Source organism: Ambystoma mexicanum, chromosome 5q (assembly GCF_040938575.1).
Source record: "Ambystoma mexicanum isolate Mex_15411 chromosome 5q, UKY_AmexF1_1, whole genome shotgun sequence".
Taxonomy (NCBI): Eukaryota; Metazoa; Chordata; class Amphibia; order Caudata; family Ambystomatidae; genus Ambystoma; species Ambystoma mexicanum.
The window spans coordinates 346,383,491-346,411,458 of NC_090933.1; the positions used below are offsets into that span (position 1 = coordinate 346,383,491).

At 51.0% G+C, this 27,968-nt stretch overlaps 1 protein-coding gene across 5 annotated transcripts in view; it reads right to left on the reverse strand.

Moving 5' to 3' along the window:
• Positions 1-27,968, reverse strand: part of CEP192 (centrosomal protein 192) — a 2,773,731-nt gene that overhangs the window by 1,497,743 nt on the left and 1,248,020 nt on the right. For all 5 annotated transcript variants that reach the window (XM_069620824.1, XM_069620822.1, XM_069620821.1 and 2 more), the window contains one exon: positions 4,449-4,597. In XM_069620824.1, the coding sequence (XP_069476925.1) occupies positions 4,449-4,597 (149 nt within the window). The remainder of the gene's footprint in view (positions 1-4,448; positions 4,598-27,968) is intronic.

Here is a 27,968-nt window from a genome sequence, read left to right on the forward strand (position 1 = left end):
CATCAATAACAAATGCCACATACCGGAGATTCTTGTGAGCACAGACCCACACTTCAACCGGTGTATTATAGTGGTCAAGACCCTAAGGCCTGTATAATCCAATGGTAATTGTTAGTATAGACATATGTGTGACTTTTATAGAGACATAACCCACTGAAAGACTTTGAACAAGTGTTTTTTAGTGCATGCATTATCGAGAATATGTTCTGTTATCTTAGATAGATAGTGACCACCCTGCTTCACAGCGACCAGACCGTCACCCATTCGGAGCACAGATGTCTGACGTCCATCCTTGAATGGAGACACTTGATTCATTTAAAAAAAATCGAAACAACCGTTGTTAAAATATATGTGGTGTTTTATTTTGTATCTTATTTTCATGACACAAAAATACAAGACTTTAAAGATTATACAGGTCAGGTTGCAGCACAGCGAGAGAAAATCCCCTGTACTGACCGCTGTCACTCGGGAACGTTTCTCTAATGGCACGAACGGCACAGGCGGGTATCACTCTTCGAACGCGGTGTCCAAGCCTCCCGTGGAGCCACCATGTAAAGGAACGATAGGCCACCAGCCTGTACCACCTGTGAAAAGGAATGAAACAAACTGTTTTTAAATGACCAAGGTAAGTTTAATAAACGTTTCTTGTCAATGACAATTCTTGTAACTAATGGCATTCTGCACGGACAAATGCTATCTGGACAATGCACACTATTGAACGACTTACATGCGTTACAATGATATGTAGATGTAATTTTGGATATAGTAGAAGAACATGAAATAGGAGTGGCATGACAAACAGAGTATACTTACTCGTTACTCAGATTACGAGGACGAACAGTTGCGCGAAGTTCGTGCATGAGCACCATCATTATTCTCAACACGGCTCGTGTGAGGCAGGCTGCCCTGAAGTCTGGCAGCTCGGTGATGCATTGCGGTCGTGGCTCGCCTTCCGAAATGTAGGCCAGGCATCCCGAGTTTTCTCGGCAGCAGCAGTTCTCGTCCTCAGTTGGCATTAGCTCGCACCGATTGCATGTGCACCAGGTGGAGACGGCGTCCATTCGACTAGGCCCAGGCTCTTCATCTGTCGATTCGTCCTGCCAACTGCCGTCCGAATCCCCATCGTTTTCGCGTGCTTCCCTTTCCAGTAGTTCCTCCTCAGTATACTGGGGCTCGTACATGTAGGGCATTATTGTAGCCATTGTGTGTTAAACTAAAATAATTTATAGCGGTGGTACTGGTATCTGTTCACACGGGCTACAAGCGGCAAAGGTAGCTGACCAGAGCACTGAAACGAGTCACAGAATACTCAAACACAGAGAGGAATGGAATCGAAAATCTGCTGCTGTGTGTTGTGAAACGGTCTGTTTATACTTATTGAGGAAAGAGACGTCCTGCCATTTCCATGGCGACACGTCATTAGCTGAAGCGCAGCGAATGTTGACACAAGACGTGCTTTGGCGTTGGGAAATGGGCGGTACGAGTCTGCTGATGACAGGCTCAGGGGCGGGGGAATTGATTTAGTGCCGCAAAAGCAGGTCAGCCAGGGCGATCGGGGAAAAGATGGGATTATCAGAAAATGGCGGCTCCCTGGTGCTTGTTTTCGCGTTCGTTTAATAGACGAAAACTCGGGTAAGGTCCATAGGAAAGTTTTCTAAAATCGAGCCACTTAGGCTTAAAAAAACATGGCCGACCCGTAGGGACAATAAACATTTTTACTAGACCATGCCTTTAAATTCGCAAGTTCCAGCTGTTACAAACTGGGCTCTAACATTTTCCAAAGACGAGATTGTAAGAATAGTCAAGAAAGCAAACAACTCCCGTGCACCCGGCCCAGACGGCTTAACACATTTTATGATTAAACAGCCAGAGTTATGGGCAGACGTCTGTGTGGCCCTCTTTCAGAGAGCAAACGATCAGTGTCAGACGCCTAACTCTTGGAAACCTGCTGTGATTGTGCCGGTGTCTAAAAAGGGGGATAGCACTTGCCCGAAAAACTACCGACCGGTTGCCTTACTCGAGGTTTTGGGGAAGATTTAAGCAACCATGTTACAAATCAAACTAGTAAAATGGGCTACAATTCCAAAACACGTAGATGTTAGACAGACTGGATTCGTCAAGCAGGTTGGTTGTTCTTTGAACTTGTTGCTGCTGAACTTGCTGAAAATGGAAGCGATAAGATCACAAACAACTGTATATCTTGCATTCATTGAATTCTCCTATGCTTTCGACATGATTGATTGGGGATTGCTATGGAACAAAATGCGTGCATGGGGATGCCCGGAAGACCTACTGGCGGCAATAAAAGAACTGCACACTGGAACCTCAATTAGGGTACGCCTGGATCAATCTGGCTCCCTGTCATCATCGACTGAAACATTCAAGGGAGTTAAACAGGGTTGTCCCTTGGCAGCCACGATATTTAGCCTGTTTATATCGGACATTTGAAATTCCATCGAAGTTAAATCATTTCCCCCAAAGATGCACAGATCCCATCTAAGTTGGCTACTTTTCGCCGACGACCTCATATTGCTGGATTTAACACCAATTGGCCTACAAAGTAAAATCGACGCAGTTCATCAATATGTGGTTAACTATCGTCTGCTCATCAACACAAAGAAATGTGAAATTCTCTTTCTTAAAAATCTCAAAGGAGGCAGGGCACAATGGACAAAGACCATTTTGGTCTATGGGGCATGAAAAATTGAAGATATCATCTAGTGTAAAATATCTTGGCATGACCATTAGTGCCTGTCTCAATGATGGCCCATGGATAATGATGACAAAACAAATGTAAACAACTGGCGATTCAAGCCCTGGTGCTAAAAAAGAGATTTGGAAATTTCTCAAAGCGGTTTTATGATTTTACCAACAAAAGGTAATACCAGTACTAACGTAAGGGGCAGAAAATGCCCTGGGCTGCTCGTGAAAGGTGTGGTCAACCCTTGAGAACATTTTTTGGACCAAAGTATTAGGCTTACCGAAAGGAATAGACAGCTTCTATTCGATATGAATTATCCTTAATCTCCATCCATGCACAAGTTTGTTGGAGCCTGCTATCTTTATACCGAAAAACTAAAGCATGCAAACAAATGTTGCAATTAGAAATCTTGCATAGCGCCACTTCAACAGTCTCAGGTGTAATGGCAATGTGGTTGAAACAATGCGAAAATTTGATGGTAGAACACAACATTATTCCAGAGCTGCTTCAAGGCAATCCGGAAGCAGCAAAAACAAAAATCTGGCGACTGGATTGGGAGCTGACTTGCTCCAAAAAGGGGGGCATCTAAATTATTGAGTGAAGTTCCACCGGAGGCACGTGCTTATAATAGCACGCAAAAATACATCAAACTATTTCCAGATCCAAATGCTAGAAAGTTGTTTAGGTGTCTTCGGCTTAATAGGTTTAGAACGAAAGACCGTCTGAGAGCATGGTCAGCCAACGCGAATTTGGACCCGATGTGTCGATTTTGTACACAGGAAACAAACTCTAAAACATTTAGTGTTATTTTGTATCAACTTACGAACAGAAAGAACTCGATATCTGGGCCTTTGGGGCGAGTCTCATCCATCTCTCAATGCAGACGATTGGTGGTAACAAATGTTCAATGGAACAGATAATAAATTAATACTGCCATTGACATATTTTTTGGCGATAATTGAAAAGCGGCTATTGGCCTAAGCGTATTGTGACTGCTGTGGGACATGCTAACCAACACTTTAAAGTATAGTTTTGTTTTGAGAATGCATAAACATAGCAAACAAAAATTGTGAGTTGATAAAAGGATACACTGTAAATAGATGTAATGAGTAAATAATGAATGGTCTTATTTTAAAAGGTATGTAAACCAATAAAATTAATTTAAAAAATAACCAATTCAAATTATAACAATGTGGTTTCAAATTGCTGGGAGCTATTTAGCTCAAGGTTGCAGCCTTGATAAGTTTGGTTTGCATAACGCAAACTGCTACCAGGAGTTACTTAACTGCTCAGGCCAGCAGATGCCATACAAATATTTCTGAGTTTGGGAATTTGTATGAAGGTACACAAGGAAACTTCCATTTACTGCGTAATTGTCACATTTAAATTAAAGAAAACTAAAAGTTTGCATCCGACATAAAAAGTTACATTTGTGGCACATTATGCATTAGCTACCCAGTCTCCAGAAGCTCCTGCTTTCCATTTAACACCTGATATCCAGGAGCAACGTTTAGCTCATGCTAAACAGAAAGCTTATCAAAACATTGGGGGGAAACCAGTTTAAAAAAAAAAGGTGATTGCTTTAGTCGACACTCAACAGCATTAAAGCCTGCTTTTCTAGATTTTCCTTTATGAAAAGTATTGCCCATGCCATTACTATAAACTCAGTTAAAAGAACATGAAGACTAGTGTGTAAACTACAGTCAGTCAATTGAAAATGTAAATAAAAATTCAAATAAAGACATACCTTTTCTCCATTTACAGACACGCTGAGAGTTGCAATGCTTACATACATCCAGCCGCCAGTGGGATTAAATACACTAAGTGATGTCTGAGATGCAATCCCTACGCAGCATGCATTAGGGAACCTTATTTCGTCTGGAACCTTGACATGCTCTAAAACAAAAGCATAACACATCTTTTTAATAGGCTTTTTAAACCGTGACGGGTGAGGAGTACTACATGTTTTACATTTTCAACTTGTTGAGTGTTTAAACTGTATTAGCTACGTAAAAAACAATAAGTAGTTCAGAGCCAAGTTTACACTGCCTATGGGAATGGTGGATCTTTTGGACATATGCTGCAACTTCCAAAGGAGGTTTCTATATATTTTTTAATTTTGATCCAACACTTTTTTTCTAGCATTCCCTCCACCCTTTGTATTTATGTAGGGGGGGGAAGGCATTTCCCTCCCACCACTTCTCTTTCTGCTGATCCACTATACAAGTTTGATGTACTGCTGAAATGGAATGCCATAATGCATTTTCACAAGTAAAAGTGTTTGCTCATTTCGTTTTTTGTTTAATGTGTTTTATAGCTTTGTTTACAAAAGGAAAAAAAAAAACACAAACCACATATGGGAATAGAAAGTCTATCCACTCTAAAAGAGGGAACTTGGAGAAGCTCGCCAAACACTCCTTCAGTATTTCAAGAATGTTTTTTCAGTCTCTCATGGGATCCCACGTCGCATTTTGTAACAGGCGACAGCTGTGTGATCTAAAAGACAAATGTACTTACTCTTGCGCTGCCCACTTACTTGCTCTTCAACTAATTGGTTATACTGTGTATGCCACTAGTAAGTAGTTCAGAGCCTTCCTTTGTCGCCTCAGAGTCTTACAGCGAATTCCAGAAACCACTCTGCCTACTCTGGGTCCCAGAACAAGTATTCCCTCTCCCATCACAACAGTCTTAATTTACCAGGTTGTCACAGTGCAACCCAAACCCCCTTATCAATGAACCTCTTTATTTCATTACACTTCTTTCTTTTCTTGACGGATTGAATCTGTGAAGAGGTGCAATGTATGCTCTGCAAAAAAGGGCCCCGATTTCCTTAGCTGCTAAGAGAACTCTCTTTAGCTCAAATGCCCCAAAACGGTAAGAGTTGGACCTCCTCCCTTTGAGTAGCACCCCTAGGACCATCTTTAATATGTTAGCACATGTCAACATACAAAATGTCTTCTTCCATGTTTAGGTCAAGATGGCTGGGAAGCCGCTACTCAATTAAAGGGGCCGGATCATCTACCTCTGAACCATTCGGCAGACCCATAAAGCCAAATTTGATTGGCCCTGTCCCAGTTTTCCAGAAACTGTCTGGATAAGGCCACATTATGTTTTATGATGCCATTCATTTTATTGTTAGAAATATACACCTTCTGGGCCCTTACTAGCCTGGATATAGAGGACTTGATTCGCCTACCACCCTCCAGAAACAGGTCTCTGTTGGATATGGATGCCCTCTGATCCATGAGGTTTTTCATTTTTTGTTTTGCCGAAATACACTTTTGCCAAATTCTTTCTCCCGATTTTACCACCATCGCAAAATTCAGGGGAAGGACCTGCACACAGTTTTCCATCCATCCCAGTGTACATAGTGGAACCCCAGCTTACATATGCATTTCTGTGCAAAAAAGGCAAAGGATTGCGTCAAAAAACATTCTGCAAAAGTGTATTTCGGGAAAAGTGAGGAATACCGAGGGTCCCTCCGCAATGAGTGTTTCTTGATTCCGAGTTCGAAGAACTCAACTATGGGGGGCGCTAGATAGCGCGATCAAGATGGCCGCGCGACCGCAAGCGCTCCACACTTCAAGTAGTATCTGATCATAATGCAGCCGTGAAACTGCCCCAAACTCGACCTCTACATTGGGCACTGTGTGAATAAGGGTCCCTGGCACATAGTGGCGAAATTTGGTGCCTTAAGTGCCATGTGCGGCTGAAAAAGGAGAGGAAACCTCACAAGACCCTGAGTAGACTGCAAGCACTCAGGGTATTGGATCTACTCCATCCGGATTACCAGCACAGGCAGGAAAGGCCCTTACTGCTACTCTCTGTGCCCAATGACTTAGTGATATAAAACGCAGTGTGCAAAATACTACGTAGGGAGGAAGTGAACTGTTCTCTGACCCAGTGGACAATCAGCCCACCAAGCTGGTTCTATCATCAAGGTGCCGCCCGGCCATCAGAGTGCACCTCTGGAGGAATACCAAAGCCTCGCCCAATCTGAGCACCGGACCCATTAGCCTGAACCTTCCGAAGTCGCCACGCTCACTAGGGACATATCACCAGCAGCACAGGGCAGGAGAAAGTGGCTTTCATTCACCTACCCCAAAGATCAAAGACTGGACAATACTGGGGTACCTCATAACAAATGGTTCAAGTATTGAGCCTGCATGATGCCAGACGCCACTACGCAGTGCAGCATAATGCACAGTCAACCCTGAAGGAGCAACCCCCATGTGCCACCACATACCCTCGCGTTACAGCACCTGAGGGCGCCACCTGTACCAGCGGAACAAAGGAGTATACCAGCAGTAGCATAACACACAAGGATCAGGCTGCGCTACAAGGGCGACCCCCACCACATCCCACCCAATGCCCCTGCTGCACAATATCCTGTAAGCAACACCTGCACCCATTGGACAGGGCCATATAACGTACCTGTCACTGCAGATATCGAAGAGTGGCCCTTCAGGCACATAACTGGACAAGTTTTGGGATGGAGCTTACACTTGGTCAACGAACGCACCCTCAAAAGGACGCGGGAGGCGCAAGCAACAGACAAGACAGGACACCCGCCTCCTCAGTCCTGCACTCCTGTGGACCCCTATGACCACCAAGGATACATCACCCACATAGAGGCCTGAGTATAAGTGGACAACACCCCATTCTTTTTTTGAACAGACTGAGAGGGAAGGGGGGGCAAGTGGCTGAACAATAAAACAGAGCTCCGAGCGGAAGGCACCTATGGGTGGTGTGATATAGACCTGGGGCGTAACCACAGTTGTGTCAAATACACAGCCTCAAAACCACGCACAGAGATCTATAAGCAGGCAGCTCCCAAATTCACAAACCAAAGACACGCCACGAACAAAGAATTGGCTCAAAAAAAAGATACTGGTGAATAGTGACAAACCGGAGGATGTCTAAGGCAAACAAGGGCGGTAAACAGCAACTCAAACTCTGATTCGGGGCTGCTTCACACTCCCGACAAGCGGAGACTATGTACCCGCCACAGAGCAACAACCTGCAGACCATCCATGACTCCTCAACGGCGTACCACGATATAAAGGAAAAGTTTAGTCAGCTGCAAAGTAGCATACAGTTGCTGGATGGCAAGATGGACACGCTGACCTACAAAGTAAATCACATGCAAGTCCGCTTGGACAAAAATGGAGACAGACTGGACGAGGCAGAAGGGAGGCTTTCGGTTGTTGAAGACGAAACTACCACAACGTCAAGGGACTTGCAACAAATGAAGCGAACTCTAAAAGAACTTAGAGAAGCAAGATGACCTAGAGTCGAGGTCCAGAAGAAATACCTTGCGATTAATCACCATCGGAGGCAGCCGATCAGCGGAACATGGAAACAATGGAGGAGATCCTGGGGGATGCACTAGGGTGGGAAGGCTTCTCAGACATTTTCATTGTTGAAAGAGCGCACAGAATACCAAGCGGCCGGAAACCAATCCACGGGGCTCCAGCACGGCCGATAATTTCACGAATGCTAAATTATTGGGACCGGGATTCAGCATTGCAGAGGGCAAGAGAGAAAGGCCCCCTCACAATGAAAGGTGACACAAAGATCTTCCTGGATTTCTCTGACTAAGTACAGGCATCACACAGAACTTACATAGATGTGAAAAAGAGGCTGCAAGATCGGGAATGTGCATAACTGACAGGTTTGGGTTGTCGGTGGGGGATGGGGGACGCAAGAGGGCGGGTATATGTCAAGTGGAAGCATCATGACATGCAGGAAGACATGGAATGGGCGATAGGGAAGGAACAAGTTACTTACCTGTAACTGTTGTTCTCCAGCATGGGTCTGGCATGGATTCACATGCTCATGAATATTCCCCGTCGTCAGGCTGGGAATCCTCGGTAAAGAAAAAACCAGTATCAGTTTCGTTTCTGATCTGTCTTTCGTAGTAATAACCAATCACTGGTCTCTGCGTCATACTGACCACAGCCAATGACTGCCCTCTACCTAAGCACCGCCTCTGGCAGCCATCTTCAGATTTGGAAGCACGTGAAGTGGCAGTATGACCAAGTGAAGAGCCGCAGAGGGGTAGGCGGGAGGGTTCGCATGTGAATCCATGCCAGACCCATGCTGGAGAACAACAGTTACAGGTAAGTAACTTGTTCCTTCTCCAGCATGGGGTCTGGCATGGATTCACATGCTCATGAATAAAGAATACATAGCAGTACACACATGCACAACCACGGGAGGTGGCAAAGGCTTAACATTAAGCATCACATCAACTCAACATTAAGCATCTTACCTCCTCACCAGGCTCACCTCAGGCGAACAGGTTGCGCAGCACTGCTTGGCCGACCCTGGACTCCTCCCTGGAATCCCGGTCGACGCAGTAGAATTTCGTGAAGGTGTGCGTCGACCTCCACGTAGCAGCCCTGCATATGTCCAGCAGGGGCACACCAGATAGGAACGCCGTGGTAGCTGCGATCGCTCTGGTGGAATGGGCTCTCGGACGGCCAGGCAGCGGTCGGTTTGCCAACCGGTGACAGTACATGATACAGCCGGAGAGCCATCTGGAGATGGAAGCCTTCGAGAGAGCCTTCCCCTGATTGACAGGTCCAAAGTTCACAAAGAGTTGTGACGTCTTCCGAAAACCTTTCGTGCGGTCCACGTAGAACTTCAGCGCTCTAGCTACATCCAGCGAGTGCAAAGTCCTCTCAGCCGGCGACGAAGGCGACGGGAAGAACACAGGTAACACCAAGGGTTCGTTGAGATGAAAGTCCGACGGTACCTTGGGCATGAAGGAGGGGTGCGTCCTGAGCACTACCCTCGTGTCGTGGAAAGTCAAGTACGGGGCCTTGCAGGAAAGGGCCTGGATCTCTCCCACTCGTCGTGCAGAGGTGATGGCCACGAGAAAAGCTGTTTTCCACGATAGAAACTTCAACGGGGCCGAGTGCAGAGGCTCGAACGGAGGTCCCATAAGTTTGGTCAGCACCACGTTGAGCTCCCACGCCGGGGCCGGAGCCTTCACCGGCGGGAACGATCTGAACAGTCCCTTCATGAACTCTTTCACCAGACGATGAGACCACAAGGACGTCCGGCCCGTGGTTCTGGTGTATCGGGAGATCGCAGCAAGATGAATCTTGATGGACGCGTGTGCCAGACCAGCTTTGGCCAGCGTCAGCAGGTACGGCAGCACTTGGGGAGCCGTAATCCGTAGAGGGTTAATCTTCTGTGCGTGGCACCAGACAGAAAACCTCTTCCATTTGTGTCCGTAGCATTTAAGAGTCGAGGACGCCCTGGCCTTTGCAAGAACCTCTCTGCAATCGGCCGGTATGTCGTATCCTCCAAACTCTAGCGCTGCAGGAGCCAGGCCTGCAAGTTCAGCGACTTCGGGTCGTGGTGGAGGATGGCGCCTCCTTCCCTGGAGAGTAGATCCGCGTCCGCCGGCAGCTTGATTGGCGGGGACGCCGACAAGTCCAGAAGGTCCGGGAACCATATCTGCCTCGGCCACGCAGGTGCGACGAGGATCATCCTGCACCGTGACCTCTTGAGCTGGTTGACGAGCCGGATTAGCAGAGGCAAGGGAGGGAACGCGTAGAGGAACAGGCCCTCCCAGGGGAACGAGAAAGCATCGCCCATGCTCCTCGTCTGGGGAAACCTGCTGGCGAACCTCCGGCACTTGGTGTTCGTCGCCGTCGCGAACAGGTCGATCTGGGGTGTGCCCCACCGTCGGAAGAGGCGATCCACCAGATCCTGCCGTAGTTCCCACTCGTGGCACGAGCGCAGCTCCCTGCTGAGTGAGTCGGCGATGGTGTTTTTTATCCCTGCCAGATGAAACGGCACCAGAAGAATCCCTTGGGCGACGGCCCAATGCCACAGGTCCTGCGCCTCCTTGGACAGCGCTGGGGACCTGGTTCCGCCCTGTTTCCTGATGTAAAACATGGTGGTGGTGTTGTCGGTGAAGATCCTCACCACCTTGCCCTTGAGGGACGGAAGGAAGGACCTGAGGGCCCAAAACACTGCACGGAGCTCCAGGACGTTGATATGCAGGGACTTCTCCGTCGGGAGCCAGAGTCCCCTTGCGTGCAGGTTTTCGGTGTGCGCTCCCCACCCTTCTAGGGAGGCATCCGTGGTCACAGTCACCTGGTGGGCTGGGGTCTGGAAGTCCATGCCCGCCGTCAGATGCGCGCGGGTGCCCCACCACCGTATCGCTCGTCGGAAACTCTCGTCGAGCTTGATCCTTTCCTCGAAGCTGCCCGTCGTCTGGATCCAGCGCGCATCCAGGAACTCTTGCAACGGGCGCATCCGGAGCCTGCACATGGGAATGAGGTAGATGCAGGAAGACATCATCCCGAGGAGGGACTTGATGGACCTCACCTTGGCCGCGTCGGCCACCAACATCCGTTGCACCTTGCCCAGGATGGTCCTGGTCCTCTCCTCCGACGGGGAGGCCAGAAGGGACACTGTGTCGAGCCTCGCTCCCAGAAACAGTGCGACTTGCGCGGGCACCAGGTGGGATTTGGCGTAGTTCACGGAGAATCCCAGGTCCGTGAGGAGTTGGACGGTCCTTGCCGTGTGGACCACGGCGAGCTCCCTCGTCTTGGCGCGGATGAGCCAGTCGTCCAGGTAGGGGTAGACGTGAATCCCCTCGCGGCGCAGCTGCGCCGCCACCGGTGCGAGGCACTTGGTGAAAACCCTGGGTGCCGACCGCAGTCCGAAGGGAAGGGCTTTGAACTGGTAATGACGCCCTTGGACCACGAATCTGAGGAATTTGCGGTGCCCCTTTAGGATGGGAATGTGGAAGTAGGCATCCTCCAAATCCAACGACGATAGGAAGTCTCCTTCCTCCAGCTGACCCAGGACGTGCTGGAGGGTGACCATCCGGAACTTCTGCGCCTTGATGAACTTGTTCAGGCGTCGCAGGTCCAGGATGGGGCGCCATCCTCCCGTCTTCTTCTTCACGAGGAAGTAACGCGAGTAGACTCCGGAGCCCCGAAGCCTCTTTGGGACGAGTTCGATGGCGCCCTTTCTGAGCATCGCCTTTACCTCCAGGAGAAGTTGAGGGACGTGAAGTTCTTTCCTGGCCACGGGGGGGACGCGCGGGCACCTTCTTTGAAACTCGAGCGCGTGGCCCCGGGCCAGGGCGTCCAGCACCCAACGGTCGGTGGAGATGGACTCCCACACGCTGACGAAGCCCGCCAGCCGGCCTCCCACCGGGGTGCTTCGGTGGGGGCCCGACCCCACGGCCGGTTCAATCCTGCTTGGACGCGGCCTTGCCGCCTTGGCCTCCTTGGCGACGACGGCGGGGTCCGCCAGACTTGCCTCGTCCTCTGTAGGCCTCTTGCGACGACGAGCGGGCCGCTTGACGGTAGGAAGCGAAACCGCCGCCGGAACCTTTGGAGGCGCCCTTGCCTCCGCCGCTCCGAAAGGGCGTCCGCCGTTGCTGCAGTACTCCAAGGGCCCGGGCCGTCTCAGTATCCGCCTTGATGGCCTGAAGGGAATCGTCCACTGTCTTCCCAAACAGGTTGTTCCCGTCGAAGGGCATGTCCAGGACCCTGGTCTGGACGTCCTGCCGAAAGTCCGTAGCCTTGAGCCATCCGCGACGTCGAAGGCAAACGCCGTTGCCCATCTGGCGGAACCCAGTGTCGGCGATGTCCGTCGCCACGGTGATGGCGTGGTCCGAGGCCACCTCACCTTCCTGCAGGATCTCAAGGGCCTCCGCCCTCTTGTCGTCCGGCAGAAAATCCAGCAGGGGAGCTATCTTGTACCAGAGTTCCCTGTCGTAGCGGGCCACGATAGCCAAGGCGTTGGCCGCTTTAATCGTCGTCGCCGCCGACGAGATGACTCTGCGCCCCATGGCATCCAATTTCTTTCCCTCGCCGTCCGGCGGGGAAGTCGACGTGGAGGCCGCACCCCCCCCCGCTTTCTTCCTGGCTGCCGCGGAGACGACGGAGTCCGGGGTAGGCTGCGCCCGGAGGCATAGGGGGGCTGAGTCCGGGACCCGGTACTTTTTCTCGTACCGGTCTCTTTTCGCTGGCGTCGTGGAAGGGTTCTTGAGGAGGGAAAGGCCCTCATCCCAAATGTCGTCCAACAGAGGCACTGCGAGGACCGTCTTCCTCTTGGTCTCGCGCCGTTGGTAAAGGAAGCCTTCCTTTTTCTTCTCCTCAGGGCAGAGTTGGAAAAGCTCGGATGCCCTGGCGATCATTGAGTGGAACGATCCAATCTCGTCGGGCGGAGAAGCCCTGGTGGGAGGCGACGACGGAAAATCCTCGTCGTATGCCTCGTCGTCCGTACCCGTCGCTGCCGTGTCAGTCCCCGTATCATCCCCTCGGGTGGACGGGGAGGAGGGCTGGACGGGGCGCGACGGTTGAAAAGGAGGCGGTGGATGAATCCTTCTTTTCTTGGTAGGGGGAACACCAGAAGGTCCCGGTTCTGGATCCCCCGACGGGAGAGGTTCCTCCGTCGGTAACGGTAGTCTCGTCCTTATCTCGGAGCATAAGGACTGTATAGCCAACAAAATGGCCGCTGAGTTGTCTTGCGGCGCTGGCAGAGGGGAATCCGACGGGCGAGCAGGGGCCCCGTCGGTATCCTCGACGATGTCGTCGTCGTCACCTGCGTCGGGGCCCATTCCGACGGGCTGGTCTTGTTCCACGCCTAGGCCGTGGCTTAAGACCTCGATCAGTTCCTCTTCTGAGGTTGAGGCCGAATCTACGCCGACGCCCTGCCCCCCCTTCTTCCCCACGGAGGGTTTCACGGGGGTCCTATCGATGGGCACGAAAGAAGACTCCCTCCGAGGAGGCAGGGAGATTCTGGGCCCCGAGGCCGCCACCACTGGTGCAGCCTCCACAGGCTGGGCCAGGGCCGCCGCGACCGTTTCGATAGAGGGCTTGGTCGAATGGATCAAGGCCTTCACCACCTTAGGTGCGCTCACCGCCTTATCCTTGAGGGAGGGGGCACTGCCACGCTCCTCCTCTGCCTTAGAGCTCGACCGGGGTCTCTCCAGGAGCTTCGCCGGGTGCTCGGCCTTCCTCTTACCCGACCCAGAGCGTTGGCTCGTGGTTGATGGTGCCGGGGAGGGTGCGCCCTGCCTGGCGCCCGTAGAGCCCGACCGTTCGGCGCTCCCGGTGCCAGCGGACTCGCGGTGCTTGGCCTTATGTTGGGCCCCCGTCGCCGGGGCGCCCTCAAAGGTCTTAGAAGACCGCTCAGATTTCTTCTTCTTCTCGCCAGACGGGCTCTTACCCTCCAGCCAGCTGGCGAGACGTTGATGGCGGTCCTTCATGGTCCGTTCCGACATGTTGCCGCAAAACGCACAGTCCTTCTCCACGTGCGTCTTGTCCCCATGAAGGCAGTAAAGGCAGAAAGAGTGTTCGTCCTCCTTGAAGACGTTCTGCAGCTGGCATCCAGGGCAGGCCCTGAACAGCTTTCCGGGCGTCGAGCTTCCCTTCTCCTGGGCCATCTCCGAGACCGGGCCTGAGAAGCTTCTGGAGTCCTCCGAAGCGTAGCTCGACGAAATCTTCACCCTTGAGGGGCACAGATGAATCCGACACGGGTCCCCGTTGATCGGATGTAGGATCGGTGGAGCTTGAGGCTCTTTTGACCGAAAGAATCGAAGTTTTTGTGAAAAAGCGCGAAAAAATAGCACTAACGCTCGAGAGCAATAGCACGAGGATCCCAACACATGAACGTGCGGTAAAAATCTGAAGATGGCTGCCAGAGGCGGTGCTTAGGTAGAGGGCAGTCATTGGCTGTGGTCAGTATGACGCAGAGACCAGTGATTGGTTATTACTACGAAAGACAGATCAGAAACGAAACTGATACTGGTTTTTTCTTTACCGAGGATTCCCAGCCTGACGACGGGGAATATTCATGAGCATGTGAATCCATGCCAGTCCCCATGCTGGAGAAGGTCTGCTATCACGGTTCGAGAGGGCATCAACCCGGGATATGGCTGGGTCGATCAGAAACCGAACATGGAATGTACGCGGACTGAATTGCCTGTTGAAATGTCGTAGTGTCCTGCTCTATTTGCAACTTCATCAGCGTTTTTACAGGAGACGCATTTCACAACAACAATTGAAGCAGGCTTTGGTAAAGAAATGGGGTTGTCACCGCTACTTCTCATCCTACTCGTCCTACGCGGGAGGGGTGTGCATTCCTATTCACAACACAACAGGATCCAGCCTAATCTTCCTAATCAGGCATGGTGAGGGGAGGGTCCGATAGTGCGGGGCACTATACAGGGCGACCTATGCAGTCTGGTTCACTACTATGGGCACATCTGGATACAGTCGCAACCTTAGAGTGGCTTAAATAGACAGCTGGGGGAGGCACCACCGAGGAACATATGGGTGGGGGACTTCAACAAGATCATGGAACCCGCACTAGACCGCACCACAGGCCCAAATCCATCTCAGACAATAGGCCAGAACAAGAAAAGGAACGAGACATCGGAATTAGAAGATGTATGGAGACTAAAGAATCAGGGGGAACGTCAATATACCTTTCACTCCTCGGTCCACAGCACAGCATCTCGCCTGGACTAGTACTTCATCTCTTAGGCATTCATGTGGTCCATCAAGGAGGTCACCATTCTCGCCCGCACTCTTTACTATCCTGCACCAGTATTATTAGACATAGAACTAGCTGAGAGGAGACTTTGGCGGTTCAAAGGGGAGGCCCTGGCGGACACACTATTCTCGAAGGTGTCTATGGCTTTTGAGACTCCATCGCAGAACAATGAGTGGAGTCGGCAGGGATTCTCTGGGAAAGCTTCAAATGTGTGATTCGGCTGGGATTGTATTGCCAAGGAGGTGGGGATGCTTAGACAAGAATTGAACACCATTGAGTCACGTTTAATTGCACTACAGATGACTGGAGGCCAGGGAACCGCTGGCCAACAAGCAGAAACTAAGCAACTCTTGGAGCAGTTCAAGACACTTGGCACACAGTGAGGTGAAAATACTGGGGTGGGGAGCGGCCGCGAGACAATATGGGGAAGGGCAAAAACCAGTGAGGCTACTGGCAAGAGCTGCCAGGTTAGAAACATACAAGGGACGGGTCATGTCTATAATAGACGCACAGGGAGTGGAAAGATTTGATGATGCTGGGATAACGTGGGAGTTTGGCCGCTTTTACACAGATCTATACTCGTCCGATGCAAAGGCCTCCCAAAACAGACTGGTGGCATACCTAGACCAGACTGCCTACTGCCTTATACTGGTGCACAGAAGAGGAACGAGCAGGACTGAATCATCAAATAAGCTTAGGAGTAAATCCCTGCCATCCGGGAAAGCCCCGTACCTGACTGATTTGGTGCAGAATTTTACAAATACTTTGCACCCAAGATAGGCACATATCTCCTGCAAATGTACCACCAAAGCACCCTAGAGGGTAGACTCCCGGACTCCTTGAGGGAAGCCCTAGTTACAGTTTTATCTAAACCTGGTAAGCCGTTAAGACTGCGCTTCATACAGACCGATCTCCCTCATTAACTTAGATAACAAGATAATAGCTAAAATACTGGCCTCCAGATTTGCACCCTTAATGAACAAGATGGTAAGAGCTGACCAGGCTGGATTAATTCTGTGCTGATAGATCCATGTCCTTTGGGATAAGAAGACTGTTTGGATTAATCTCAACAGTCTATCAAGAGGATCATGTAGTCGCAGCACTGCTAGATGCAATCAATGACTCCGTGGAGCAGACCTTCCTGTTTACAGCCCTGCGCATAATGGGGCTGGGAGAGCAATACATTGGCATGGTGGCGCAGCTTTACGAGTCACCTACTGCTAAAGTGAAGGTAAATGGCCAACTCACCCCAGGGATAACTCTCAGCAGAGGCACTAGGCAGGGATGCCCCCTCTCTCCCCTCTTATTTGCTCTGGAAATGTAATTGCTTGCGGAAAGGGTCTGAGATCTCCACATACACAGGGGCATTCAGTTCTTCAACCACAAGGTGGTCATTTCACTATATACGAAAAATATGGTACTGTTTATCAGTGAACCAGATCAGAACCTGGACCCTATAATGGAGGATGTTGCCGAATTGGGGTGCTTCTCGGGCCTCATGATCAACGCAACAAAATCAGTTCTCTTCCCATAAACAAAGTGTAGCACAATATGTTGATAAATTAATAGTTACTCACCGTAGTGACTAAAGTACTCTTAGTCCATAGTCCCCTTTCCTCCATACTGTATGGGCGTCCCTCGCGACAGAACCTTTTTCACCAGAAACATTTTCTTCCCCTTTAAATTTAGAGGCGCGCAGCCCAGGGAGCATGGGCTCACCTGACTCCGCCCACCGGCGCCACCCCTCAGACCCCCATTGACGCGTCGATAATATGCAACATTGCCTAATGACACCAGTTTTAGGAGGGAGGATGGTGGGACATTTGGAGGAAAGGGGAGTATGGACTAAGAGTATGTTAGTCACTACGGTGAGTAGCTATTAATTACTCTTACGCCCCGTCCCCTTTCCTCCATACTGTATGGGCGATTACAACTGAGTGTAGCCCTAGGGTGGAGAGGATACCCTCCTTAAGCAAACAGGTTTCTCAGAACCGCCTGCCCGAAAGCCACGTCTGACCTAGAGGCGACCAGTAGTGCTTGCAAAAAGCCAGGGGGGTGGCCCAGGTGGCCGCCCTACTGATTACCTGCCACGACACATGGCGTTGGAATGCTATAGCCGTGCTCTTGGCCCTGATCGCATGGGCATGCAGATTGGCCGGAACAGGCTTGTTCTGCCCCACATAGGCCTCCTTGATGGCCGCAACCATCCACCTAGAGATGGAGGCCTTGGAAGCCTGATAACCTGGCCTTGAAACTCCGAAGGTGACAAAAAGGGCATCCGACTTGTATTACTTGTCCAGGACCAAGGATTTCCACGTCAGAGCACTTCTGACATCGAGGCGATGGGAGACTCTGAGGCGCATCCTTGGGATCGGGGAAGAAATTAGGTAGAACAATCCCCTCGTTAAGGTGGAAGGCGGATGAGACCTTGGGTAGGAAAGCAGGGTGCGTCCGAAGGACCACCTTTATCTTGTGAAAAGTGGTGTAGGGCTCTGAGGCCACGAGGGCCTGGATCTCGCTGACCCTGCGAGCTGAGGTGAGGCCCACGAGCAGAGCTGTCTTTATGGTAACCAATCTGATGTCAGCGGACGCCATTGGCTCGAATAGTTTGTGGGCCAATGCGCCCAATACCACATTCAAGTCCCAAACTAGGTGAGGCCTCTTTATGGGCGGGTAGAGTCTGTAGAGGCATGCCGCTTGACCACAGGATTAGGAGGAAGAGACACCCCCCGAACCACCTCTGAATTTCTGTAGGCACCGATGGCTGCCAGGTAGGTGCAGCATGCGTCGACTTGCACTCTGGAGTGTGCGAAGTGTGCTGAAAAGGAGAGGACATCATCCAAAGAGCACTTGAGCGGGTCGACATCCTTAGAGCTGGCCCAATGACAGAATCTAGACCATTTGCTCTTGTATTGGCTCATGGTAGCTTTGCTTCTGGTGCCCTGTATATCTATGTTAGCCAGCGACAGGTTCAAGTGTTTCAGAGTGACTTGCCCAGGAACCACGCTGCGAGGGCTAGTTTGTGAGGCGCAGGGTGGAGAACCCTGCCTCCCATGCTGTGTCAGGAGCAGAGCTGGGCCCAGCGGTAGGTGAATGGGAAGCCTGTCTGATAGGCTGAGCAGCTCGTTAAAACAGTCTCGCCGGCCACTAGGGAGTTATCAAAATGACGCTGAGGTGACATGACTGCTTTATCCTGCAGATCACCCTGTGGACCAGGGGGGAGGGCGGGCGGTAAGGCGTACGCCCACATGTAGTACCACTGTAAGTGGAATGTATCGCCCAAGAAGCCGGGGCGGTGAACTGCTGGTATTTCTTGTTGTTGTGGGAGGCAAACAGATCCACTTGGGGATGCCCCCATATGAGGAAGATTTCCTTCAGAACCAGTTTGTTCAATTGCCACTCGTAATTGTCCACCCCCAGTCTGCTGAGTCTGTCCACCTCCAGGTAGGACTCCCCCGGGAGGTGGACAGCGATTAGGTAGATGTTCTCCAGGGCCCATTCCCACATGCTGATTGCAAGGTTGCACAGTGGAGGGGATCTGGTACCCCCACTGCTTGTTCACAAATATGCTGGTGGAGTTGTCCATCTGGATAAGTACTCTCTTTCCCTCTATGAGAGAGAGGAAGGCTTTGAGGGCCAGTCATATGGCCTTCAACTCTAGCCAGTTGATGTGGGACTCCTGTTCCTGCCGGGTCCAGACTACATTGACACTGTGGTAGTCCAGAGTGGCTCTCCAGCCCTCCAGGGAGGAGTCCGTCGTGACAGTGACCGGAGGGAGAGGCTGCCGGAAGGGATTGCCCCGCTGTAGGTTGAAGTCTGCAGACCACCACAGGAGGTCCAGGTGGAGAGATGTGGGAACGTCCACAGGCTCCAATTGTGAGCCCCTCTCCTGATTCCAGGAAGAGGCGAATTGCAGCTGCAGTCTCCTCATCCCGAGCCTCGTGTGAGGGACGGCCAGCAAAACCACCACCATAATGCCCAGTAGGTGCTGGTACCACCAAGCCGAGGTCACAAACCTGGAGAGGAAGTGCGTAGTAGCTCCCTTGATGGCCGTGATCTTGTCCTCCGAAGGGAACACCCTCTCTCAGATAAGGCACCGGAAGGTCAGCTTTTGCGTGGGTTGCAGCTGAGACTTCTTGAGATTGATAGTAAACCCCCAGGTCGTGGAGTGTACTAGCGTGGAAGAGGTGTGAAAAACTACTTCCGGAGATGAGGCCCGGACGAGCCAGTCATCCAGGTATGGGTAGATGTGGTGACCACCACCGCATTCATCAGTCTGGTGAATACCCTGGGGGCTGAGTTGAGGTTGAAGGGTAGAACCTTGTACTGGAAATGGCAGCACATGATCCTGAAGCGCAGAAAGGACCAATGAGGCTGCCAAATCGGGACGAGTAGATACGCGTCGTCCAGATCCAGGGAGCACATCCAGTCTCCCCTGTTCAGTGTCTCCGCAATGATAGCTGGTGAGTTTTTGCAGAGGTAGGGAGAGGTTGAGTGTGGAAAGGTCCAAGACAACTCTCAGGCCAGCCTGGTTGTCCTTCTGTATGGCGAAAATCATGGAATAGAAGCCCAATCCTCTCTGGGAGACTGGGACTTCTACTGCCTGGCTCTCGACGACCGACCAGACTTCTGCCAACAGAGTTGCTGTCCCAATCTGTGGGAGAGGAGGGGCGTAAGGAGCAGAGGGAGGGACCGGTAGGCGGTACCCCGTGGAGACTACGGATAGGAGGCAGGGGTCTGAAAATATTTTGAGGCCAAAATTGCATGTGAGAGGCAAGTCTGCCTCCCACCGGAGACACGTGAATCCGCAGGGCCGCGTCATGCCTTTTTACCCTCTGAGGTTGCTGAGAAGGAGGGGGATTGGAAAAAAAAAACCTTACCCCCCCTTTGTTGTTTCCTCTGATGCTGGCTCGCAGAACTGTCAGGTTGCCTGGACCTCTTGGAAGCCTCATAACTATCCAGACACCCGCCCCTTGACAGAGCATGGATTGGACTGGGTGTACGCCTTGGGCGTGGCCTTCGTAAGAATAAAGACTTAGCGGTCTGTGAGCTGTTCTTTTAATCTAACTTCATCCGTGGAGGAGTGTTAGCGGTCACTACCCTCCAATGGAAGGTCCAATATGCGTTCTTGGATGTCCAGGTTGAACTTAGTAGCCCAGAGCCAGGCCGTCCTTCTCATGTCCGTGGCGATGCAGATGGCCCGGCAGCGGTATCAATATGGACCACTGAGGACTCCATGATGCCAGACGCTACCAGCCTGGTTTCTCCTAATCTCACTTTGAAGCAAGCCTGGCTTTGGGGTGGGAGTTCCAGGAGGAAGTCTGCGATTTCCCAACAGGTCCTTTGGTTAGCAGCAGCCAGAATGGCATCAGCGTTGGCCTGATGCAGGGACAGGGAGGCGGGGTACAGCTTCTTCCCGTACGCCTCCAAGATCATCTTCTTGCCTAGCAGGACAATTGAGGCTTAGAATACAGTGACGCTGCAGTGATCACCGAGGAGTGTGGCTGCATATGAGCCAAAAGCAAGAGTGTATCTCCTATAGCTGCCTGTACTTGGCGTCGAGGCACCGATTGACATGGTGGGCCGAGTGCAGCTTGAGCCACCCCTTCTGGGAAAGGGCAACAATGTCCTTTGCATCGGGATGCCCATCTTAGAGGGGGGCCTCAGGGTAAGGACTTCTGCCAGGTCCGCCCTCCTCAGGCTGCTAGACTTCGAGCTGAAGGAGGCCCAGGCACTCTGCCAGGGCCGCAAGGCGTTCATGGAAGGCCTTCGCTGAAGATGGCGTGTCGGGGTCTTCCTCCTCATCTTTGTCCGCCTGAGTGATTGGAGGATCCAGAGCTGGCGGAGGGGTACTGGGCGCCATGGGCTGCAGTGTGCGAACCAGAGCCAGAGGCTGCTGTGGAGGTTAGTGTGGAACCGCCTGTACTGCCAGAGGCAGGGGGGCCGGGGTAGGAAGCGGCAAATGAAGCGCATGCAGCGCTGGGGCCTGAGGTACCAGAACCATTGGAGGAATGACTATGGGTACTGGTGGGGTGACCGGAGGGAGCACGTCCCCGATACCATCCCGAAGGATAAACCTCATCCGGGGCGTTCGCATCAGCACCAGAAACCTCTCAGAACCTGTCTTCGGAGGCTGAGGAGTTGGCAAGAGATATTGACAGAGTGGCTACAGGCTGCTGGGGCAGGGGTACACACTGTCAGGGGTGCAGGGGAAACCTGCCCTGCACTGCTGATGGATAAGCTGTAGGCCACGTACCTGGTTGACACCAGTCCCACCTTGTGACTCGTTCCTTGACCCGCTCTGCTGGAGGAGGTATCGGACGAGCAGCCATTTTGTCGCCATGCATGCCAAGTGCCGAAGTCGTGGTGCCTGGCTCGCTGGAACCAGCACTATGCAAGACGCTTGGTGTTGGAACTTGAGGCCTATCCCGCACCTCAGGCCGGGGCCTGGAAGGCAGATTGCACTTGGCAGAGCTGCCAGTAGTGCTGCATGAAGGCGCCCCCTCGGACATGATGCCGGTACTAGGGCGTTGGATCCTCGGGAGTAACCCTGGTAGAAGAACCTTGCGGTCCCTCAACACAGATACTGGAAGGATCCAGAGACCCCCTCGGCCGCGAGCTGGACTAGCCTTGGTATGTGTGCTGGTGCTAGAGGCCGACAGGCTCCTCCCGGTTGGGCGTTTCCTAGGAAAGAAGTCACCTTTGCGGGGTGCAATGTTGAATAAAGGCCTTGCCTTAGGCCTCAAACGAAGCTTGACAAAGTGCTTTAAGTCCTTTGGAGGTGACGTCTGGAAGCCTAGCTAGCCTGTTCTTCAGTGCCCGAGGTGTCAAGGCGTCGCACGCAGAGCAGCCCTCCCAGCCATGGTCAGGCCCAAGGCAGCGGAGGAAAAGGGCGTGGGGGTCTGATGTTGGGAAGAGCCCCTCACAGGCTCGACACCTGCTGAATCCTACTGAAGTCGACATGCGCCAGGGAGGACGTGGCATCAGAGGACCAAGTATCTAGAATAAAAAAGAAAAGACAAGATAGAAGAATATCTGGGGAAGAGCGCATGGTATTACAAGGCCGAAGCCAAACCCAGGAGCGCTTGTAAAATCAGCCTGTTCCAGTCGACAAGGAAAAGGGGATTGTGGAGTGGCGCTGTTGGGCGCAGTCTGGGGAACGCATGCTCCCAGAGCTGCGCCTTTAAATTTAAACGGAAGATTTTTTCTGGTGAAAAAGTTTCCGTCTCCAGTCCTTAGCGAGGGACGCCCATGCAGCATGGCGGAAAGGGGAAGGGACGTAGGAGTAGCGCTATTGGCCTGTACGAGGAGCTCAGCTGCATGGTCTTCCCCCAGCTTCAGGATCAGGGTAATATGAGCCATCTCCATGGAGGGTGCTATCTCCCCCCTCACCCCCTCCTACAAACTAACTCCACGAGGCCTTTAGACAGCTGTTGTGTAGAATGCTAAGGTTAACCCATCCTCTCCCAGGCTTTTATGAGGCTTCAATCTAGTGATTGCCCGTTGCACACCCTCCCAAGATATCGGGAACTCTAGTTCTCTCTGGGCCTCAGCCTCTGCTCAGTCCACCCTTCCAGATATGCCTTCTGTCCCTCAATATTGCATGGTTCATCCTTGTAAAGGGTGAGAAAAAACACTACTCTATGGCCCTTCTTTTATCCCCTTCCGTCCCCACTATTCTCCTACCTACCCCTGCCCTCTGGATTTGCTATGAAGGCTCTCGGCTCCTTATCTCGCAGCCATCTCGTTAAAATGGTCCCAACCGTGTTCCTGTGCTCATAGAAGGTCTGCCTGCACATCAGTAGGGTACCTCTACTGACATACCAATGAGATGTTTAAGCTGTCCCCTTGCATGAGCCAGCTGTCTAGTGACTTGGTCAGGCCCCGTCGCCTTGAGGGCTGCCTCCAGCCTCTCCATCTTTTTTTCCAGGACCACTTCGGTCTCCCTACTAGCTTCACTCAGCTCTTTCGACATTCCTATCAGGAGGTTCTTGATGCAGCTCTTGGAGCTGTATCAGGAGGTTCTTGATACAGCTCTTGGAGCTGTCCCACCTCTCCCCTATGACGCCCCCCCCCCTTACCTGGTTGCCCCCACATTTTTGCTTATTTCAGCTTCCACTAGCATCCATATCCCTTTGTCTCCGAGGCGGTATTCTACCAGACTCCACCCCTTATGTCCTCTCTGCAGTCCTCCCACTCCAATGTGACCAGTGCATGATCGGATAGTCATACTACCTATATGCGCCCTCGTGGCAACCCTCAGCATCGCCAGAATATAATCCATTCGGTAATAGGTTTTATGTACATGCAAGTAAAAAGAGTAATCCTTATCCTGTGGGTGGTGCATTTGTCATGTATCCCAATTCTCCCTTATTTTGTGATTCCCGTTGCATGATCCCTCGCCCCACTCGATCGGTCAATGCTCAAGTCTATGGCCAAATTATAATCCCCTGCCACCAACAGTTCCATTCCCCAAACTTGCCTCATTCATCCAGACAACTCCAAGAACTGCTCCTGCCCCTGTTTAGGCGCATATAGTCAGACACATACACATGACCTCCCAGACTCCCTTTCACCATCACAAACCTGTCCCCAGAATCCCTCCTTACTGTGACCTCCTCCAGCTTGATAGATCTGTGGAACAAAATAGCCAACCCCACTCTCTTGCTATCCGCCACTGCATGGTACTGCACCGGATATTTATTGTTCCTCAACCGCCCCACATCCCAATTTATCAGATGAGTTTCCAGCAAGCAAACATTCCCTGTCCCCCATCTAAATGATATCCCTCTAAACTCATCTTTAACCTCTCTATAAAGTACAAGCAGGCTGCAAAGAATCTTCACATCACTCAACTGCCCTGCACTGGCCATTTCTGGAAGTTAGAATCCCTGAAAACTCTGGTTTTAAAAAATGTATCTTGGCTGTGAACCTACACAAAATGTACTTAGTAATTTTCTTTCCTATGCCCCCTGAAAGTGATATATTGTATAACTATTTGTAGGAAAGCCTTATGCTGCTTCTCAACTAAGTTGCACTATTGATTATAGTCAACGACTGGGTGGGTATTAGTGGGCTCCAGGCAGGTTTTCAAATCAGAAAGAGTACTCTGGACCAAGGGTTTCATCTTCACCTTTTGGTTCAGAATTATATTGCTCTTAAGAAAATAAGCCTCCATGCAGTCTTTGTATACCTAAAGACTGCATTCAACAGGGTCCCTCGAAACCTACTTTGGCAGGTTTTGGAGAAGAAGCGTACTCCTGGGCATTTATTATCTGCTCTTTATGGGTCCAATAATGCAGTGCTTTGTCATGGTCTTGCAGGCGAAGTCCCATCCCTGTTTGAGGTAAACTGCCCGACAGGGATACATCGTCGGTCCACTTCATTTCAGTATATACATTAAGAATAATAGAGGACCTGCTAGTATACAGTCCTGATCCCTCCCATGTTTGGCAAGGAACGATTCCTGGACTATGCAACGTTGTGTCCAAATTCACTGAATTGGGCTCGGCACTAAATGCTGATGAAACCAAATGAATTTGTTTTAGACTAACATTTTTTAAGAAACGAATACTGTGCATCATGGTGGATGGAGTCAAGCTAGAGCAGGATTAAACTCGATTATTTAGGAATTCGGTTCTCCGAGAAGGGTTTGAGGGCTCCACAGATTGAAAAATTGGTTATAAGCCTAGTGAAGTATAGCAGGGGAGCCAGAGATTTCTTGGGGAAACATGGCATGGATGCAGTTACCCCGGCTCTTGAGCTTTACAGGAACGGAGTAGTTTCTTACCTATAACTCCATTTCTCCAGCGATGATATCTTTCATGGATTCACATGCTGTGAATATTTCCCGTCAGGCTGGGAAACCTCAGTAACTTTAACCTAGCGTTTTCCTATGGAAAACTTCGACACTTTAGTGTCCTATCGATGCCCTTTTTGGGTGCTTTAGGCGACACCAATAGGATGTCTGGTATAAATAGCACCGCCCCCACGGCTTCCCTTCAAATTTTGACCTCCAAGGTAGAGGAAACTCGAATCAAGATTTGCCTGCAGGGGGAGGCCGGTGGGCACAGGTGAATCCATGAAAGATACCAACGCTGGAGAAGAACTAGTTACTCTTACCTTGTAACGTTCTTTCGATGGGATGTTCCTCCGACGTATTCCTTATCTTAGAATATAAATCCTTCAGCTTTGCTGGCCTCGGAAAATTTTTTCGCCAGAGGGCGCTGCGCGTCGATGATCGCCGAGTCGATGACCCTCGACGGCCTCCGTGCCGACGTCGACGTCATCCTGCCTATAAAGGCCGCGCGCAGCGTCCGTTGCTCAGTTCCGTTTTGTAGTCCCCAGTAATGTTTTTGGATTAGACTAATCACCTTGAAGGAGCATAGGCTGCAAACCCACAGGAAGTCATACTGCGGGGATGGATGGGAGGGTCGATAAGGAATACGTCGGAGGAACATCCCATCGAAAGAACGTTACAAGGTAAGAGTAACTAGTTCTTCGAAGGGATTGTGTCCTCCGACGTATTCCTTATCTTAGATAGACTCCCATAGCAGTGGTATTGTGACTGGAGGCGGGAGTAATAAAAGTTATGTTACCCTTCCAGAATGGACAGAGTGTAACACAGCCTTGCCGAATCTAGTTTCTTGACTAGAGGAGGAATCCAGGCTATAGAATTTGGTAAATGTATGTGCGGACGACCATGTGGCAGCCGCACATATATCTCGAATTGGCACCCCTCTTTGAAGGGCTGAGGATGTTGCGATACCCCTGGTAGAATGAGCCCTTAGATTTTGAGGAGGCTCCTTTCCTGCCAATTTGTAGCACTCCAGAATGGCTAAAATAATCCATCTGGAGATGGTTTGTTTTGTTATTGGAAGGCCCAACTTATGTCCTGCATAACCTACAAAGAGTTGGTCTGCTTGTCTGATCTTAGCCAATCTGCTGATATAGAAGCTCAAGGCTCGCTTAGGGTCCAGCCTGTGCAGTCTCTCTTCCTCCTTCCCCGGATGAGGAGGAGGGTAGAAAGAAGGTAATATAATCTTCTGAGTGATGTGAAACTCCGAGACTACCTTCGGGAGGAAGTTAGGCTTCACCTGAAGAACAACTTTGTCCTTGTAAAAGATTGTATGTGGAGGTTTACACGATAAGGCTTGCAACTCGCTAACCCTTCTAGCAGATGTCAATGCTATTAGCAAAACAGTTTTGAGGGTGAGAAGCTTCAATGAACAAGAGTGTAGTGGTTCAAAAGGGGCACCCTTTAGGAAGTTTAAAATTAGGTTTAAATCCCATAAGGGAACTTGAAAAGGTTTCGGGGGATAAACATTAGTTAATCCTTTTAGGTATTGTATTACCAATGGAATTTTGAAGTATGAAGGCTCCTCTGCAGTGCGCTTAAAGATTGATAGCGCTGCGAGATAGCCCTTAATTGTGCCAACCTGTAGGCCTGAATTAGCCAGGTAAAGTAAGAATGACAACACCATAGGTGTACCACAAGAAAAGGGTTCAATATTCTTTTCTCTGCACCAGCTGCAAAATTTGTTCCAACGGCAGCGGTATAGAGTTTTAGTTGCCGGCCTTCTGGCCGAAAGCAACACCTCCATAACATCATCCGGAAGGTCCCAATCCTTGTACCTCAACCTTTCAGACACCAAGCGTGAAGGTTGAGGGTCTTGATGGCTGGATGGAGAACCTGACCTTCCTTCTGCGAGAGAAGATCCTCTCTGTATGGCAGTCGAATTGGAGGGCAGATGGACATGTCTAGAAGGTCCGGGTACCACGTTCTCCTGGCCCAATCCGGGGCAATTAGGATCATGGTCTTCCGAAACCTTCTCAACCTCCTGATCATTTGAGGAATGACAGGGACCGGAGGGAACGCGTACAGAAGTGGGAACTCCCAGTCCACTACGAACGCATCTCCTAGAGCTCCTCTCGGGGGAAATTCCCTTGAGCAAAATCTGTCGCACTTCCTGTTGATACTGGTGGCGAACAGATCCACTTGAGGGGTTCCCCAAAGGGCGAAGATCTCTTGAAGGACTTCCTGAGCTATCTCCCACTCGTGAGAGACTGTGCTCTGCCTGCTCAGAGCGTCCGCTGTCAAGTTCTTCTCTCCGGCTAGGTGAATTGCCGATAGAGAGATTCCTTCCTGAATTGCCCAAAACCAGAGCTGCATCGCCTCTCTGCACAGTGGTAGTGAGCCTACGCCTCCTCTTTTGTTGAGGTAGTGCATGGCCACTGTATTGTCCGTCATTATTAGGACGTTTCTTCCCCGTACAGACGGCAGAAAAGCCTTCAGCGCTAGTCTGATGGCTCTCAGCTCCAACAGGTTGATATGTAGTCTGGACTCCGATGGAGACCAACGACCGCTGATGGTCAAGTCGTTGGCGTGAGCTCCCCACCCCGTGAGTGAGGCATCCGTGACTACTGTTATCTCCGGCCATGGTTGCCAAAACATTTCTCCTTTCAGGATGTTCTCCCGACAGGCCCACCACTGAAGGTCTCGGGCTACTTTGACCGGGATCCGAAGGAGATCTGTCATCCTTCCTGAGAACTGTGACCACTGAGTTCTCAGTGCCCACTGGAGGGATCTCATTCTCAGGCGAGCCTCCGGCACGAGGAATATGCAGGATGCCATGAGGCCTAGCAACCTCAGAAAGTCGTAGGCTGGGAGATATTGGGCATTCTGAAATCTGATGACCATCTGCAGAATATCTCGAGCCCTCACCTC